Consider the following 17,302-nt stretch of genomic DNA (forward strand, 5'->3'; position numbering starts at 1 on the left):
TATATTTAAATACCATACATTTTTCATTGTTTTTGGCAAATTATTGAGAAAAATTCATAAAGATTTTTAAACAGTAAAACTAAAGCCTTCCAAACTGCTGTTTATTCAAGTTCTACATCCTAATCAATTTTTTAAAAATCTATTTTTAAAATTTAAAAAATTTTTGTACATAAAATATGCTAAATATTTTATCAATATAACACACTTTTAAACATTTTTCACGCTAGAAAGGAAACTTGACAAATGTCTCCACTATCACAGGTAGATCTATGCTTAGAAAGTTGAAAAGTGGGATAAAACTGGATATGCTCACTAAAAGAGAAAAACAGTATTATCCACAGCACATAAACCACAGCATTATAAATTTTATCAATATTGAGCCAGACTTTTCAAAATACCAAATATTGTGCTAACCTCTTAAATTCGCTGACCAAAGCCCTATCTAAACATACACAGCCTGGCAATATTTAAAACAAACACTTTTTGGGCGCCTGGGTGGCTCAGTTGGTTAAGTGACTGCCTTCGGCTCAGGTCATGATCCTGGAGTCCCGGGATCGAGTCCCGCATCAGTCTCCCTGCTCAGCGGGGAGTCTGCTTCTCCTTCTCCCGCTCCCCCCTCTTGTGCTCTCTCTCTCTCTCATTCTAATAAATAAGTAAAATCTTTAATAAAATAAAAAATAAAACAAACACATTTTGATTTAAAAACAAGTGATTATTCTAGAACATGTAATGCACTCCAGTGTGTACTATTTTGAAGTAGGAGTAAAAAAACTGACTGTATACCAATTATGACTACCAAATACAGAGAATGACTTTTAAAATATATCAGAATTTGCATCAGATAATTTCTATTCTTTCAAAGCAGCATAACCTTAAAATCACATCTACTCTAATTACAGGCCACCCAACATCTTTCCGGCCCGTTATTTTCTTCATTCTTTAAACAGAATTAAGACCAGAGTATTTTTAAAGTCTTTTTTACTCTGGACTCCATAATCTGTGTTTGTTGAAACATTTAAAACTTCCCTCTTTCAATTACGTAGAATCCATAATACACATTTCTGAATTACTCTAATTGGTGACCTTTTCAATAGTGCAGTATTTAATATAGATAGTATTTAATAGAGTCACAGTGTCAAACTAACAAATATAGAGAATGACCTAGGTTGTATGCATGGAATAACTAAAAAAGTAACATGAAGACTCAATTGTTTATCAAGTGATGAATGGAAAAAAAATACTGCGTATGTATATAATGTAATGTCATGTAGCTGTAAAAAAAAAGAAAGAATTATGCATTTTAAAACATGAATGAACCTTGAAAACATACTAAGTAAGAGAAGTCTAACACAGAAGATTAAACATTATATCATTTCTTTCATATGACTAATGCAGAATAGATAAATCTGTAGAGAGAGAAAGTGATTAGTGGCTGACAGGGATCCAGGGGACAGGGAAAAATGCAGGATGATTGGTTAATGAGTTTGAGCTTTCTTTTTGAATTGTACATGTTAAATGGGTGAATTGTATGACATATAAATGTGTGTGTATGTGTATACAAATATATGCTGTATTTCAATAAATTTCTTATTATAAAGCAACACAGAAAATCTTAACACAACCAAGTGCATTAGATTATATGATCTTCACCCATATGGAGAAATTGTATACTTAAGACAATCATGCTGCGACTGTTATAATTATACTGACCCAGTTTTGAAATTATATTTATATAAAATTCATTTGTCATGCATAAATTATTTTGTGCTCTGTTTAATCCTGTTTAATCCTGTTCTGTAATCCATTCTGTTTTTGCCATTATTGTGGGCAATTCAGATAAATCTAATAAATAGCAATTATTTGACTTCAGCATAGGTCTAACTTTCCCTTGGCAGGGATGGGCTTCAACTGCATCTGTCTTTATAAACTCATATTTTTTTTCTACTCCTTAAATTTCACTTCATGCTTATTAAGAACAAGTTAAGATGGCGATAACTGATCAAATTTGTTATAAATAGAAGTAATGAAAGGATTTGCATTGAATTTCTACCATTGAAAATCTTTAGGATAATGATTTTCTGAGAGTCTACCACAATACCTACCTGTGTAGTGAAGGTGCAGTGGATGTCCTATGTACAATGTATCAATTTGAGGTGGATGATTCACCTTTATTAAGCCAGTGTGAATTTCCAAAGAAGGCAGTATACAGAAACTTGAAGATTTTTCACAATCTTTACTGGTTCTATAGACTTGGTTGGCCTCAACTGCTTTCCAGACAGGTAGACAGGTATGCTATAAATAAGATATTAGTTAATTAAAAGTGGTTTGCATAGATGAATTGATACAGATGTGAAATGTGGTATAAGTAGATTTACAATGGAATATCAGCCATGAAAGAAAATGAGATCTTGCCATTGCAACAACATGATGGACCTAGAGGGCTACATGGATGGAGTCAGACAAAGAACAGCAAATACCATATGATTTCACTTTCATGTGAAACAAATGAAAAAAACAAACAAATACATGAACAAAGAAATAAAAAGAGCAGGAAGAGATTCATAAATATAGAAAACAAGAGTGGTGGCCAGAGAGCCGGTAGGTGGGGGATGGGTAAAATAGATAAACGGGGGTCAATAAGTATGAATTTCCATTTATAATGGGGATAAAAATCATGGGGATAAAAAATGCAATATTGTTGTAGAGTGACACATTATTTACACTTATTGTGCTGAGTCTACTCCAAGTCATTTTTCTTTAATATATTTCATGTAATTTAACATATTAGGAATGTAGCTTATACAAAAGAAAGGACAGTTAGCTTCAAGTAATATCTGCCCAAATGAGATGTTAACACTATAAAATTTTAAGGAGTTTCAAAGAAATGTATGAAATATAGGGATTTTAACAAATGATATAAAGCGAATATAGTAAAAGGGGAAAGTTATCATATACTCTTTTAATTCTTATTTGCAATAATTGTATGCCAACAAACTGCTCCATGGGTAACTTACCAACCGTTTATTAAAATTATTTCTGTAGGAAAAGCACACATTTGTAAGGCTGTGATTGGTACAACATTCAGTGGAACCATCTAGCCGTTTGTAAGCTAAAGAGAAATAAAGACCAAGAAAGAGTTGGTCCATTAGACTGTTCCACAGAAGTACATTTTTAATAAAAATTTTGCTTTCAAGGCAAAAATTCTAGAATAAGTAAAATGGCATATGAATTCAGAAGGAACTATATAGAGTTCAGTTTGATGCTTTTTTGTAGTCTATATTCAATTTTTAATGAAGAATAATACTATCTTCGGGTGCCTGGGTGGCTCAGTTGGTTAAGCGACTGCCTTCGGCTCAGGTCATGATCCTGGAGTCCCGGGATCGAGTCCCACATCGGACTCCCTGCTCAGCGGGGAGTCTGCTTCTCCCTCTGACCCTCTTCCCTCTCGTGCTCTCTGTCTCTCATTCTCTCTCTCAAATAAATGAATAAAATCTTTAAAAAAAAAAGAATAATACTATCTTCACATAAACTAGAAGATCTTGGTACAATTCATAGTAATACCTCTTGTTGATTGACTAATGAACTACCTTTATGTGCCACATGTATTATGTATACGCCAGTGAACCAACATTATTGCAAGCATAAATTACATTTTATGTCTTATCAGTAACTGTTTTTAAAAATTAAAAATTAATACCAATTAACTTGGGACATTTTTGGACACTATAGCATTTTAAATAATAAATCTGACAATGCTGATAACACTTGGTTCATAATGATACAACTGAGCAAGATGAATATGCAGTTATAGAAGTTATGCATATACCAAAAAAATGAAGGAAATCATGTATAGAAAAAAAATAGGATATAACGGGGACTGTAATGAATCAAATAGCACCACACCCTTCTCTAAGGGGTTCAACTCACAGTCCAATATTGCTAAATTTTCCTGAAAAGAAGCTAACAGTGTAGACTTACATGTGAACCATTAACTTCTAACATTGACACCAATTAAGAGCAAATACAGGCAAACCAAAAATATTTGTTAATACTGGATTTGATATTTAGACCTCAACATAATGGATATCTGGGCTAGGATTCTTTCTATGGTAATAATTACAATAAAATTCATAGTTATGCTCTCCCTCGCAATATTAAGTGCATACTTAACTTTCCACTAAAATTTTCTGCTAAAGATTTACTATTTTAAGCTTCCATGTGAGAACTACACCTGATATATTTTTCTGTTGACCTTTATTGTTTAAAAAGTTGTGGTTTGAGGGGCGCCTCAGTGGCTCAGTCAGTTAAGCATCTGCCTTTGGCTCATTCATGATCCCAGGGTCCTGGGATTGAGCCCTGAATTGGACTCTGCAGGGAGTCTGCTTCTCCCTCTTTCTCTGCCCCTCATGCTCTTGCTATCTCTCCCTTTCTCAAATAAATAAATAAAATCTTAAAGAAAATAAATAAAAAGTTGTGGTTTTGAAAATGTATATATCATTTCAGAAACTTTTCTACATAATCCCATAAAGCTGTTTTTGTGACTCGGTTCTTTTTTAAAAATTTTTAAAATTTTATTTTATTATGTTATGTTAGTCACCATACAATACATCATTAGTTTTTGATATAGTGTTCCATGATTCATTGTCTGTGACTCAATTCTTAACCTACAAATTGGGGATGCTATAGATTATATTTATAATACCTATCTAGGAATCACAAGAGGTTAATTCAATTCGACATTCTATCAATCATAGGAAGCCAGTCCATTTCAAGACTGAAATGGGAGGCTCAGGATAATATAGGATAAGTTCATAGGGTCTAAGAAATCAGAATTAAAACGCATAGATAATCCCTGTCTAGAAGACAATTAGAAAATACATTCAGAATCTGTATGGAATTCCATATTAATTGAACATGAGTATCTTCATTTGGATTACAGACCCCAAGTCTGGGCATATTATCTTTCATTGGGTATATTATCATTCATAGGAAAGAAATACTAAAACCACCCTAGATGTATATAAAATGCCGCTATTCCATACCTGCTTTAGTTAGCTGGGTTGCTAAAACAAAATGCCACAAACTGGGTGACTTCGGCAGAAGAAATTTATGAGAGTAGAGTGCCAGTATATTTGTGTTCTGGAGAGTGATCTCTTCCTGGCTTACTGATGGCAACCTTCTTGCTGTGCCCTGACAAAAAGAGGGTTCTAGTCTCTCTTCCTCTTCTTATAAAGACACAATTTTATCAGATTAGGTCCCACCTTTATGTCTTCTTCTAATCTTTGTTACTTCCTTTAGGTCATATGGCCAAATATTGTCACATTGAGGGTTAGCCCTTCCATATATGGACTGAATGGATACAATCTAGTCTGTAATATGTTTTTTTTTTTTAATGTCCACAGCCCCAGTGGCTAAGCCCATCATTGAAATCAATCTGGCATATATGTCAAATGATTTTATAGTCACTGAGTCCTCACACGTATTGATTAATGAGTTACTTTAGCTTTTGTAACTCAAGACAGGAAGTATAAGAAAATGACAAAAGACTCAAAGTGTGAAATAATGGATTATTTTTCTTAAAGAATATGCTTTGAGTTGTATACTGACTTTCTGTCTTCTGAAAGGTTTTGGAAGATGTTAACCAGCTCTCAAAAAAGGGGGATTTTCACTAACGTTATAACTTCTGAGAATCAGGTTCATCTACTAAGTAATTTAACATCATTAAGAGTGACACGAGCAGATTGACCTCCTGATAATTATGTGTTAGGAAGTACTTAGTACTACCTATGAAATTTATCAATTAAAAAAAAGGATTCTTACATAACAATAAAAAAAAAAAAAGGATTCTTAGCCTAAGTAAGTCTATGGATTTTAGTAAATATTTTACAGGAAATCTGCAGAAGGGATAAATATGTTAATGCATCATCACGGAGGATATAACCAGAGAAATTCAAATTATGGAAAATTTATTAAAAATGATTTAATTTCTTCAACAAGTAAATGGCATTTCAAAAAATTGAGAATGGAAATTGTAAATTAAAAGAGACTTAAGAGTTATAACAACCAAATGACACAAGTCAACTCTAAAAGACAGTTAGGGAAAAGAATAAATCATGGTAATCAGGAATTATTATTACACTTTTTTAGGTTTGATAAAGAGATAATGGTTATTTTTTAAGGAGTCATTAATTATTAAAGATAAACACTGACATTAATGAATAAAAGAATAGGATGCATGCTTTAAAATACTGTGAAATTGTTGAGATGATTAGATTAAAATATTGGCAAAATGTTGATAATTTTTGAAGTTGGGAGGAAGATTGATGAGATTAGTTATACCACCACCTATGTACCTATTACTGGCACCAGATTGCAATTTGGACCTTTCACTTGGTCCGACTTGTCTGTCTCTTTCAGAATCTTCACGAAAGTTTTACGTTAATAATTTATTATAAAGAATGTTTATATTGGGGGTACCTGAGTGGCTCAGTCTGTTAATCATCTTCCTTGGCTCAGGTCATCATCCCAGTGTCCTGGGATAGAGTCCCATGTCAGGCTCCTTGCTGTGCAGGAGGTCTGTTTCCCTGTCTGCCCCCTGTTCCTACTCATTCCCTCAGTCTCTCTCTCTCTCTCAAATATACAAATAAAATATTTTAAAAACTTTTTAAAAAAAAGAATGCTTATGTTTGATTTTATCTGTCTAGTTATTAACTGTTAATATTTTATTTATTCTGAAATAACTTTATGGAAATCTTGTTACATATTTTTTCTATTGTAAATATATAAAGATAGTATCATATTAGGCAATGGATTGAATTACTGAAATTTAGCTATTGGTCATGGTAAACTTGAATGTTTAGGCGTTTTGAAAGCAGGAAGAATTAGACTGGTGTACTGAAAGTGAAATAAGATATTATAGAATTAGTCTGAAGGTTTGGTAACAATGTAAAGGAAATGTATTATTTGTATCAACTTACAAAGAAGAATTTATAGTAGTTTGAGCCTATTGTTACTTTACTGATGCACTTTACAAAGGTTAGAACAGGATAAATCCATGGATATTTTCCAAGGATTAGTAAATGGCAAGTGCTGGAAGCAATATTACATTGAGAAAATATACATACCTCTGGGGGCGGAGCAAGATGGCGGAGGAGTAGGAGACCTAGATTTCGTCTGGTCTCCGGAATTCAGCTGAATAGGGATCAAACCATTCTGAACACCTATGAACTCAACAGGAAATCAAAGAGGAGAGTAGCAACAACACTCTGAACAGAGAAGCGACCACTTTCTGGAAGGTAGGACGTGCGGAGAAGTGAATCCAAGGCGATATTTGGGAGGATAGACGGCGGGGGAGGGGCCTCCGCCGGCCACTTCTGGCAAGTGATAGAGCCGAGGAGCACAAAATCGGACCTTTTAGAAGTCGGCTCCTCTGAGGGACGTCGCTCCAGTGGCTAAGCGGGGGTGGAACCCTCGCGGGACAGTGGGGTCTCAGGACCCTTGGGGTCACAGAAAGACCGGGGGAGCCTGAGTGCGCCAGAGCTCCCAGGTATCAGAGCGGGGAAGCCAGCTGCAGAGACAGAGCTGAGGCGCGGGCTCTCAGCTTGCGGTTGCCATAAACTGTGATCCGCGGCCCGGTCAGGCCACTGCTCCTGCAGCAGGGACCCAACAGGCGGCAGATCCGGGGAGACTCCCCTTCCTTCCCGGGGAGGAGCGGCGCGGGAACGCACCGCAGGGATCTGCTGGGTTTGGGGACTCCACACGGGGTCGGGTGCCAGAGATACAAACGCTCGGTCACAGGCCGGGTGAGCACGGAGTGCTGCCGGAGACCAAGGACAAGGGAGTGACTGCTTTTCTCTGGGGGCGCACTGAGGAGCGGGGCCCCGAGTTCTCAGCTCCTCTGGGCGGAGATTGGGAGGCCACCATTTTTGCCCTGGTCCTCCAAGGCTGTACGGAGAGCTTGCAGGGAACAAAAGCTCCTGAGATCAAACCCGAGCAGCTTGCTTAGCCCAGACCGACAAGGGCGGGGCAATTCAGCCTCCGGCAAAGACATTTGGAAACCACAGCAACAGGCCCCTCCCCCAGAAGATCAACACGAACAGCCAGCAAGCCAAGACCAAGTTTACCGATCAAGGAGAACGGGAGAACTCCAGCGCTAGGGGAATACTGCACATAGACTTCATGGCTTTTTTTTACCATGATTCATTAGTTCATCAAAGTTAATTTTTGTTAACTGTTTTTTTTTCTTTTTCTTTTTCCCTTTTTCAACCAACATCTTATCAATCTCTTTAAAAAAAACATTTTTTATTTTTCATTTTTAGAGTCATATTTTATCCCTTCATAGTAGTTAGCCTTATTTTTGGCGTATATATATAAGTTGTTCTCTCTTTAAAATTTTGAGATACAGTTTCTTCTAACAGATAAAAATATACCCTAAATCACTAGTGTATGGCTCTGTTCTAGTCTCCTGCCTGATCACATTCTCTCCCTTTTTTCTTTCTTTTTTTTTTTTTAATCTTCTTTCTTTTTTCAAACAACTTCTTATCTTATCAAGTCCTTTTATAAAATCTATTATAATTCTAATCTTTACAGTCATCTTCTATCCCTTCATTGTAGCAACCCTTATTTTGTACATATATGTCTTTCTTCCTTTAAAATTTTAGGAGGCACTTTTTTCTAACAGACCAAAATACGCCCAAAAGCTAGTGTGTGGCACTGATCTATGCACTAGCCTGATCATATTTGATCACACTCTGCTTTTTTTGTATTGTTCTGTTTTTGTTTTTACCTTTTTCTTTTCTTTTTTTTTTTTCTCTTTCTTTTTTCTTTCTTTCCCTTTCTTTTCCCCTGGTTTCAGGTCTTTTCGGATTTGTATACAGTATATTTGCTGGGGACGTTGTAAACCTGTTAGCATTTTGTTCTCTCATTCATCTATTCTCCTCTGGACAAAATGACAAGACGAAAAAAATCACCTCAGCAAAAAGAACAAGAGGTAGTACCGTCAGCCAGGGACCTACTCAATACGGACATTAGTACGATGTCGGACCTAGAGTTCAGAATCATGACTTTAAAGATACTAGCTGGGCTTGAAAAAAGCGTGGAAGTTATTAGAGAAACCCTTTCTGGAGAAATAAAAGAACTAAAATCTAACCAAGTCGAAATCAAAAAGGCTATTAATGAGGTGCAATCAAAAATGGGGGCACTAACTGCTAGGATAAATGAGGCAGAAGAGAGAATCAGTGATATAGAAGACCAAATGATGGAAAGTAAAGAGGGTGAGAAAAAGAGGGAGAAACAACTACAGGATCACGAGGGCAGAATTCGAGAGATAAGTGATTCGATAAGACGAAACAACATTAGAATAATTGGGATCCCAGAAGAAGAAGAAAGAGAGAGAGGGGCAGAAGGTATATTGGAGCAAATAATAGCAGAGAACTTCCCTAATGTGAGGAAGGAAACAGGCATCAAAATCCAGGAGGCACAGAGAACCCCTCTCAAAATCAATAAAAATAGGTCAACACCCCGACATCTAATAGTAAAACTTACGAGTCTCACAGACAAAGAGAAAATCCTGAAAGCAGCTCGGGAGAAGAGATATGTAACCTACAATGGTAAAAATATTAGATTGGTAACAGACCTATCCACAGAGACCTGGCAGGCCAGAAAGGACTGGCAAGATATCTTCAGAGCACTAAACGAGAAAAATATGCAGCCAAGAATACTATATCCAGCTAGGCTGTCATTGAAAATAGAAGGAGAGATAAAAAGCTTCCAGAACAAACAAAAACTAAAGGAATTTGCAAACATGAAACCAGCCCTCCAAGAAATATTGAAAGGGGTCCTCTAAGCAAAGACAGAGCCTAAAAGCAGCAAAGATCAGAAAGGAACACAGACGACATACAGTAACAGTCACCTTACAGGCAATACAATGGCACTAAATTCATACCTTTCAATAGTTACCCTGAATGTAAATGGGCTCAATGCCCCAATCAAAAGACACAGGCTATCAGATTGGATTAAAAAACAAGACCCATCCATATGCTGTCTGCAAGAGACTCATTTTAGACCCAAAGACACCCCCAGATTGAAAGTGAGGGGGTGGAAAACCATTTACCATGCTAATGGACACCAAAAGAAAGCTGGGGTGGCAATCCTTATATCAGACAAACTAGATTTTAAAACAAAGACTGTAATAAGAGATGAGGAAGGACACTATATCCTACGTAAAGGGTCTATCCAACAAGAAGATCTAACAATTGTAAATATCTATGCCCCAAACATGGGAGCAGCCAATTATATAAGGCAAATAATAACAAAAGCAAAGAAACACATTGACAACAATACAATAATAGTGGGGGACTTTAACACCCCCCTGACCGAAATGGACAGATCATCTAAGCAAAAGATCAACAAGGATATAAAGACTTTAAATGACACACTGGACCAAATGGACTTCACAGACATATTCAGAACATTCCATCCCAAAGCAACGGAATACACATTCTTCTCTAGTGCCCATGGAACATTCTCCAGAATTGATCACATCCTAGGTCACAAATCAGGTCTCAACCGGTACCAAAAGATTGGGATCATTCCCTGCATATTTTCAGACCACAAAGCTTTGAAACTAGAACTCAATCACAAGAGGAAAGTCGGAAAGAAGTCAAATACATGGAGGCTAAAGAGCATCCTACTAAAGAATGAATGGGTCAACCAGGAAATTAAAGAAGAATTAAAAAAATTCATGGAAACCAATGAAAATGAAAACACAACTGTCCAAAATCTTTGGGATACAGCAAAGGCAGTCCTGAGAGGAAAGTATATAGCAATACAAGCCTTTCTCAAGAAACAAGAAAGGTCTCAAATACACAATCTAACCCTACACCTAAAGGAGCTGGAGAAAGACCAGCAAATATAGCCTAAACCCAGCAGGGGAAGAGAAATAATAAAGATCAGAGCAGAAATCAATGAAATAGAAACCAAAAGAACAGTAGAACAGATCAACGAAAGTAGGAGCTGGTTCTTTGAAAGAATTAACAAGATTGATAAACCCCTGGCCAGACTGATCAAAAAGAAAAGAGAAATGATCCAAATCAAAAAAATCATGAATGAAAGAGGAGAGATCCCAACCAACACCAAAGAAATACAAACAATTATAAGAACATATAATGAGCAACTCTATGCCAGCAAATTAGATAACCTGGAAGAAATGGGTGCATTCCTAGAGATGTATCAACTACCAAAATTGAACCAGGAAGAAATAGAAAACCTGAACAGACCTATAACCACTAATGAAATTGAAGCTGTCATCAAAAATCTCCCAACAAACAAAAGCCCAGGGCCAGATGGCTTCCCAGGGGAATTCTACCAGACATTTAAAGAAGAATTAACCTATTCTCCTGAAACTGTTCCAAAAAATAGAAATGGAAGGAAAACTTCCAAATTCATTTTATGAGGCCACCATTACCTTGATCCCAAAACCAGACAAAGATCCCATCAAAAAGGAGAATTACAGACCAACATCCTTGATGAACATGGATGCAAAAATTCTCACCAAAATACTAGCCAATAGGATCCAACAATACATTAAAAGGATTATTCACCACGACCAAGTGGGATTTATCCCTGGGCTGCAAGGCTGGTTCAACATCCGCAAATCAATCAACGTGATACAATACATTAACAAAAGAAAAACAAGAATCATATGATCCTCTCAATAGATGCAGAAAAAGCATTAGACAAAGTACAGCATCCTTTCGTGATCAAAACTCTTCAGAGTATAGGGATAGAGGGTACATACCTCAATATCATAAAAGCCATCTACGAAAAACCAAAGCGAATATCATTCTCAATGGGGAAAAGCTGAGAGCTTTTCCCCTAAGGTCAGGAACACGGCAGGGATGTCCACTCTCACCACTGCTATTCAACATAGTATTAGAAGTCCTAGCCACAGCAATCAGACAACAAAAAGAAATCAAAGGCATCCGAACCGGCAAAGAGGAAGTCAAACTCTCACTCTTTGCAGATGATATGATACTGTATGTGGAAAACCCAAAAGACTCCACCCCAAAACTGCTAGAACTCATACAGGAATTCAGTCAAGTAGCAGGCTATAAAATCAATGCACAGAAATCAGTGGCATTCCTATACACCAACAACAAGAAAGAAGAGAGAAAAATCAAGGAGTCGATCCCATTCACAATTGCACCCAAAACCATAAGATACCTAGGAATCAATTTAACCAAAGAGGCAAAGGATCTGTACTCAGAAAAGTATAAAATACTCATGAAAGAAATTGAAGAAGACACAAAGAAATGGAAAAACGTTCCATGCTCATGGATTGGAAGAACCAACATTGTGAAGATGTCAATGCTACCTAGAGCAATCTACACATTCAATGCAATCCCCATCAAAATACCATCCACTTTTTTCAAAGAAATGGAACAAATAATCCTAAAATTTGTATGGAACCAGAAGAGACCCCGAATAGCCAGAGGAATATTGAAAAAGAAAAGCAAAGCTGGCGGCATCACAATTCCAGACTTCCAGCTCTATTACAAAGCTGTCATCATCAAGACAGTATGGTACTGGCACAAAAACAGACACATAGATCAATGGAACAGAATCGAGAGCCCAGAAATGGACCCTCAACTCTATGGTCAACTTATCTTTGACAAAGCAGGAAAGAATGTCCAGTGGAAAAATGACAGTCTCTTCAACAAATGGTGTTGGGAACATTGGACAGCCACATGCAGAAGAATGAAACTGGACCATTTCCTTACACCACACACAAAAATAGACTCCAAATGGTTGAAAGACCTAAACGTGAGACAGGAGTCCAACCAAATCCTAAAGGAGAACACAGGTAGCAACCTCTTCGACCTCAGCCGCAGCAACTTCTTCCTAGAAACATCACCAAAGGCACAGGAAGCCAGGGCAAAAATGAACTATTGGGATTTCATCAAGATAAAAAGCTTTTGCACAGCAAAAGAAACAGTCCACAAAACCAAAAGACAACCGACAGAATGGGAGAAAATATTTGCAAATGACATATCAGATAAAGGGCTAGTATCCAAAATCTATAAAGAACTTATCAAACTCAACACCCAAAGAACAAATAATCCAATCAAGAAATGGGCAGAAGACATGAACAGACATTTTTCCAAAGAAGACATCCAAATGGCCAACAGGCACATGAAAAAGTGCTCAACATCGCTCGGCATCAGGGAAATCCAAATCAAAACCTCAATGAGATACCACCTCACACCCGTCAGAATGGCTAAAATTAACAAGTCAGGGAACGACAGATGTTGGCGGGGATGCAGAGAAAGGGGAACCCTCCTACACTGTTGGTGGGAATGCAAGCTGGTGCAACCCCTCTGGAAAACAGTATGGAGGTTCCTCAAACAGTTGAAATTAGAGCTACCATTTGATCCAGCAATTGCACTTCTGGGTATTTACCCCAAAGATACAAATGTAGGGACCCGAAGGGGTACGTGCACCCCAATGTTTATAGCAGCAATGTCCACAATAGCCAAACTGTGGAAAGAGCCAAGATGTCCATCGACAGATGAATGGATAAAGAAGAGGTGGTATATATACACAATGGAATATTATGCAGCCATCAAAAGGAATGAGATCTTGCCATTTGCAACGACGTGGATAGTACTGGAGGGTGTTATGCTGAGTGAAATAAGTCAATCAGAGAAAGACATGTATCATATGACCTCACTGATATGAGGAATTCTTAATCTCAGGAACAAACTGAGGGTTGCTGGAGTGGTCGGGGGTGGGAGGGATGGGGTGGCTGGGTGATGGACATTGGGGAAGATATGTGCTACAGTGAGCGCTGTGAATTGTGTAAGACTGTTGAATCACAGATCTGTACTTCTGAAACAAATAACGCAACATATTTTAAGAAAAAAGAAAAAGAAGAAGATAGCAGGAGAGGAAGAATGAAGGGAGTAAGTCAGAGGGGGAGATGAACCAGGAGAGATGATGGACTCTGAAAAACAAACTGAGGTTTCTGGAGGGGAGGAGCGTAGGGGGATGGGTTAGCCTGGTGATGGGTATTGAGGAGGGCACATTCTGCATGGAGCACTGGGTGTTATGAACAAACAATGAATCATGGAACAGTACACCAAAACAAATTATGTAATATATGGTGATTAACATAACAATAAAAAAAATAAAAAAAAATATACATACCTCTAACTGGAAAGCTTAACTGTTGTAAAGTTGCAGCACTTATACAGTAACCAACCTGGGGCTCAAAGGCAATGGTATCTAGACATTCATTCCAATCTTGCACATTAGTAACAGGACAATCCTGCAGACAGGTGACAAGGTCTCCCACAGAAAGGCCTCTGGGTCCAATGGCTGGTGAGTCCTTGGGAAGAGGAAACAACCAAATCAGAGAATGTGTGAAGACAAGTATGATTAATTAAGCGAACTGATCAGTTATGATTCATCTAAGCAAACTATAGACAATGAGCTAATTAAGTAGGATATTTAAATAATGAGAAAATATTCAGTTTAAATGCTTAAATCTTAGAATAGTCTAAGATTTTGAATTTTTGGTGACTAGAAAAAAATCCATTTTGCTGGCTGATAACAAAGTTTCTCCCATGCTGCTAATTTGCTTGTGTGTGTGTGTGTGTGTGTGTGTGTGTGTGTGAAATTAGTCACCATTTTTTCCATGTGTCCTTCGTTTTCCTATTCCCTAAACAGGTAAAAGTGTAAGACAATTCCTTATATAAATACAGCACCAAATATGCAGACAAAACTGTTAGCAACATAAATCATGTAAGCCAGTTGTTATTCACAACAATTTCATGTTTTCAATGTCTGAATAAAAGTCTTGATGCTGTCGCTGTCTAAGACTGTTAAACACAGAGTTGAAGATATTACTTTAACTCTTCTACTCAATGTCCTGATTTGCAAGCCTAGGTTTCTTTTTCAAATTTTTTATTTCTTAGGAGTAAATATATATCCATAAAGTAGGACATAAAGGTAAATGACATATTTTATTTATAAACGACAGGTAGAGAATCTTGATACTGTCTCATAACTCAGAACAAAATCAATTTTCATGGGGGCTGCCTGGGTGGCCCAACTGGTTAAGCCTCCGACTCTTGATTTTGGCTCAGGTTCATGATCTCAGGGTCTTAGGACTGAGCCCCTCATGGGGCTCCACACAGTGCAGAATCTGCTTGAGATTCTCTCTCTCCGTCTCCCACTGCCCCTTCCCACCCCTGATCTCTGTCTCTCTCTCTAAAATAAATAAAGAAATCTTCAAAACTCCCATGCCCCAATTTTCATGGTATTTTTAAAAAGCCAATGTACTTTAAATAATTTGTGCAATTTGAAATTTTTCAGGAAAAAAATGTTGTTACAGAAATAGTAATTACTTTGGAAATTATAGAAATAGTGATTTCTTTTTTAAAAAACTTATATTTTCCCTATTAGCAAAATGTGAATAAATTCTCCAGCCATAATATGTTAATATTAGTCCACAAAGTTGGCGAAACAATGCCCCCCCAAATCTATTATTTACCTTGGCAATCTCAGTGATAAGTACACCAACTCCAGTGTAGTAAAATGGCAAGAGAATTACAAGGAGGAGAACAAGAGCTAAAACACCCAACAGTGCAAGGATGAAATTATGCCAGACACCTGAAAAGAGAGAAAAAGGAATAAGCACAACCAAAGACAGGGATGAGGTAGGTATTTGGACTTCATAATATGTGGGAATTCTGATAATTTGGTAAAATGATAAGAAGTAACAAGACAGAGATGTCTAGTTATTAGTTACATTAGACAGATAAACAGCAGGAGGCTTTTTAAATTTTAGATATTAAAGGAGGGGAAAAAGATGGCAGAGGAGTAGGGGACCCTGTTTCACCAGTACCCTGAATTGAGCTGGATATCTACCAAACCACTCTGAACACCCACAAAATCAGCCTGAGATGTAAGAAGATATATCTGGATCTCTACAAACAGAGTATCTCCAACAGTCTCGAGGGTGGAGCCACGATTCGGCATACAGAGATCAGAAGATAAACAGAAGGGGGAGGGAGCCGCCATAAACTGGCACTGGGAAGGTGATATAACACCGGAGCATGAAAGCCTCCTGCACTGGGGACCAGGCACACACTCGCAGACTGGCAGCGGCAGGACTTTAGGGCAGCCCCCCAGACTGAAACCTAGAGCTTTGGGGGCATGTGTGCAAACCGGGGGCAGCTGGTGGTTTTAGAAGCACAAAGGGCAGAGACATGTCCAGCCCTGGGGAAGAGGGCTGGGAGTGCTGCTGTGGGGTGCACAACCGGGAAGCTGTGGTTTCTAGCAGTGCTGATATAAATGGAGACTGTGTGGCCGGAGAGCTCAGTGAAGAGCAGACTGTGATTTCTCTGCTCTGAGACAGAGGTTTCAGTGCAGTCACTTCTGCTCTGACTCTCAGAGGAGAGGCGGAAAGCCACCAGGAAAGCCGCCAGAGAACAAAAGCCCCCCAAAACCAGTTTTTCACTGAGCCCATCTCCCCGCAATAGGGGACAGGGCAACTCTGCCCAAACAGGGTTGCCTGAGTAACAGCGCGGCAGGCCCCTCCGCCATAAGACAGACTGAGAGAACAAGAGGCCAGCAACCATAAGGTCCCTAATAAAACAGGTGCATCTTGCTTGGGTTGTAATCAATAATTTGGACTCTGTACATTCCCTCAACCACACCTCAACAGAATGACTAGGAGGACGAATCCCCAAAATAGGAAAGACTCAGAGACTGTGGCTTCTGCCACAGACCTATGGATATGAATATAAGCAAGATGTCAGAAATAGACTTCAGAGTAACAATTACCAAGTGCTATCTAGGTTTGAGAAAAATATTAACCACAAATTAGAATCTCCAAGGGCAGAAATGAGATCTAATCAGGCGGACTTAAATATGCTATGGATGTGATGCAGTTTAAACTAGATACTCTGACTGCCAGGGTAAACCAGGAGGAAGAATGAATTATGGAGCTAGAAGATAAGATGATAGAAAAGAAGGAAGCTGAAGAGGCCTACAAGAAACAGATTAAAGCCCAAGAGATCACTAAGAGAGATTAATGACACCATAAATTGTTCCTGTCTCAGAATTATTGAGATCCCTGGGGGTGGAGAGAAAGGGGGGGGGGCTAGAAGATATATTTGAGTAAATCATAGCTGGGAACTTCCCTAATCTGGGGAATGAAACAAACATTCCTGTCCTAGAGGCAGAGAGGACCCCTCCCAAAATCAAGGAAAATACGCCAATGCCCCGGCATGCAATA

General features: G+C 38.0%; 1 protein-coding gene across 1 annotated transcript in view; it reads right to left on the minus strand.

The window, feature by feature from the left end:
* LOC148162045 (membrane-bound transcription factor site-2 protease-like) overlaps window positions 1-17,302 on the minus strand; it is a 95,489-nt gene that overhangs the window by 56,616 nt on the left and 21,571 nt on the right. The window contains 5 exon segments of the mRNA XM_088020363.1: window positions 237-312; window positions 2,103-2,292; window positions 3,015-3,109; window positions 14,206-14,386; window positions 15,554-15,672. Of these exon segments, the coding sequence (XP_087876489.1) occupies window positions 237-312; window positions 2,103-2,292; window positions 3,015-3,109; window positions 14,206-14,386; window positions 15,554-15,672 (661 nt within the window).

Source organism: Eumetopias jubatus, unplaced genomic scaffold (assembly GCF_037043125.1).
Source record: "Eumetopias jubatus isolate StellerSeaLion01/CBP00866 unplaced genomic scaffold, mEumJub1_p1.0 scaffold_23, whole genome shotgun sequence".
NCBI lineage: Eukaryota > Metazoa > Chordata > Mammalia > Carnivora > Otariidae > Eumetopias > Eumetopias jubatus.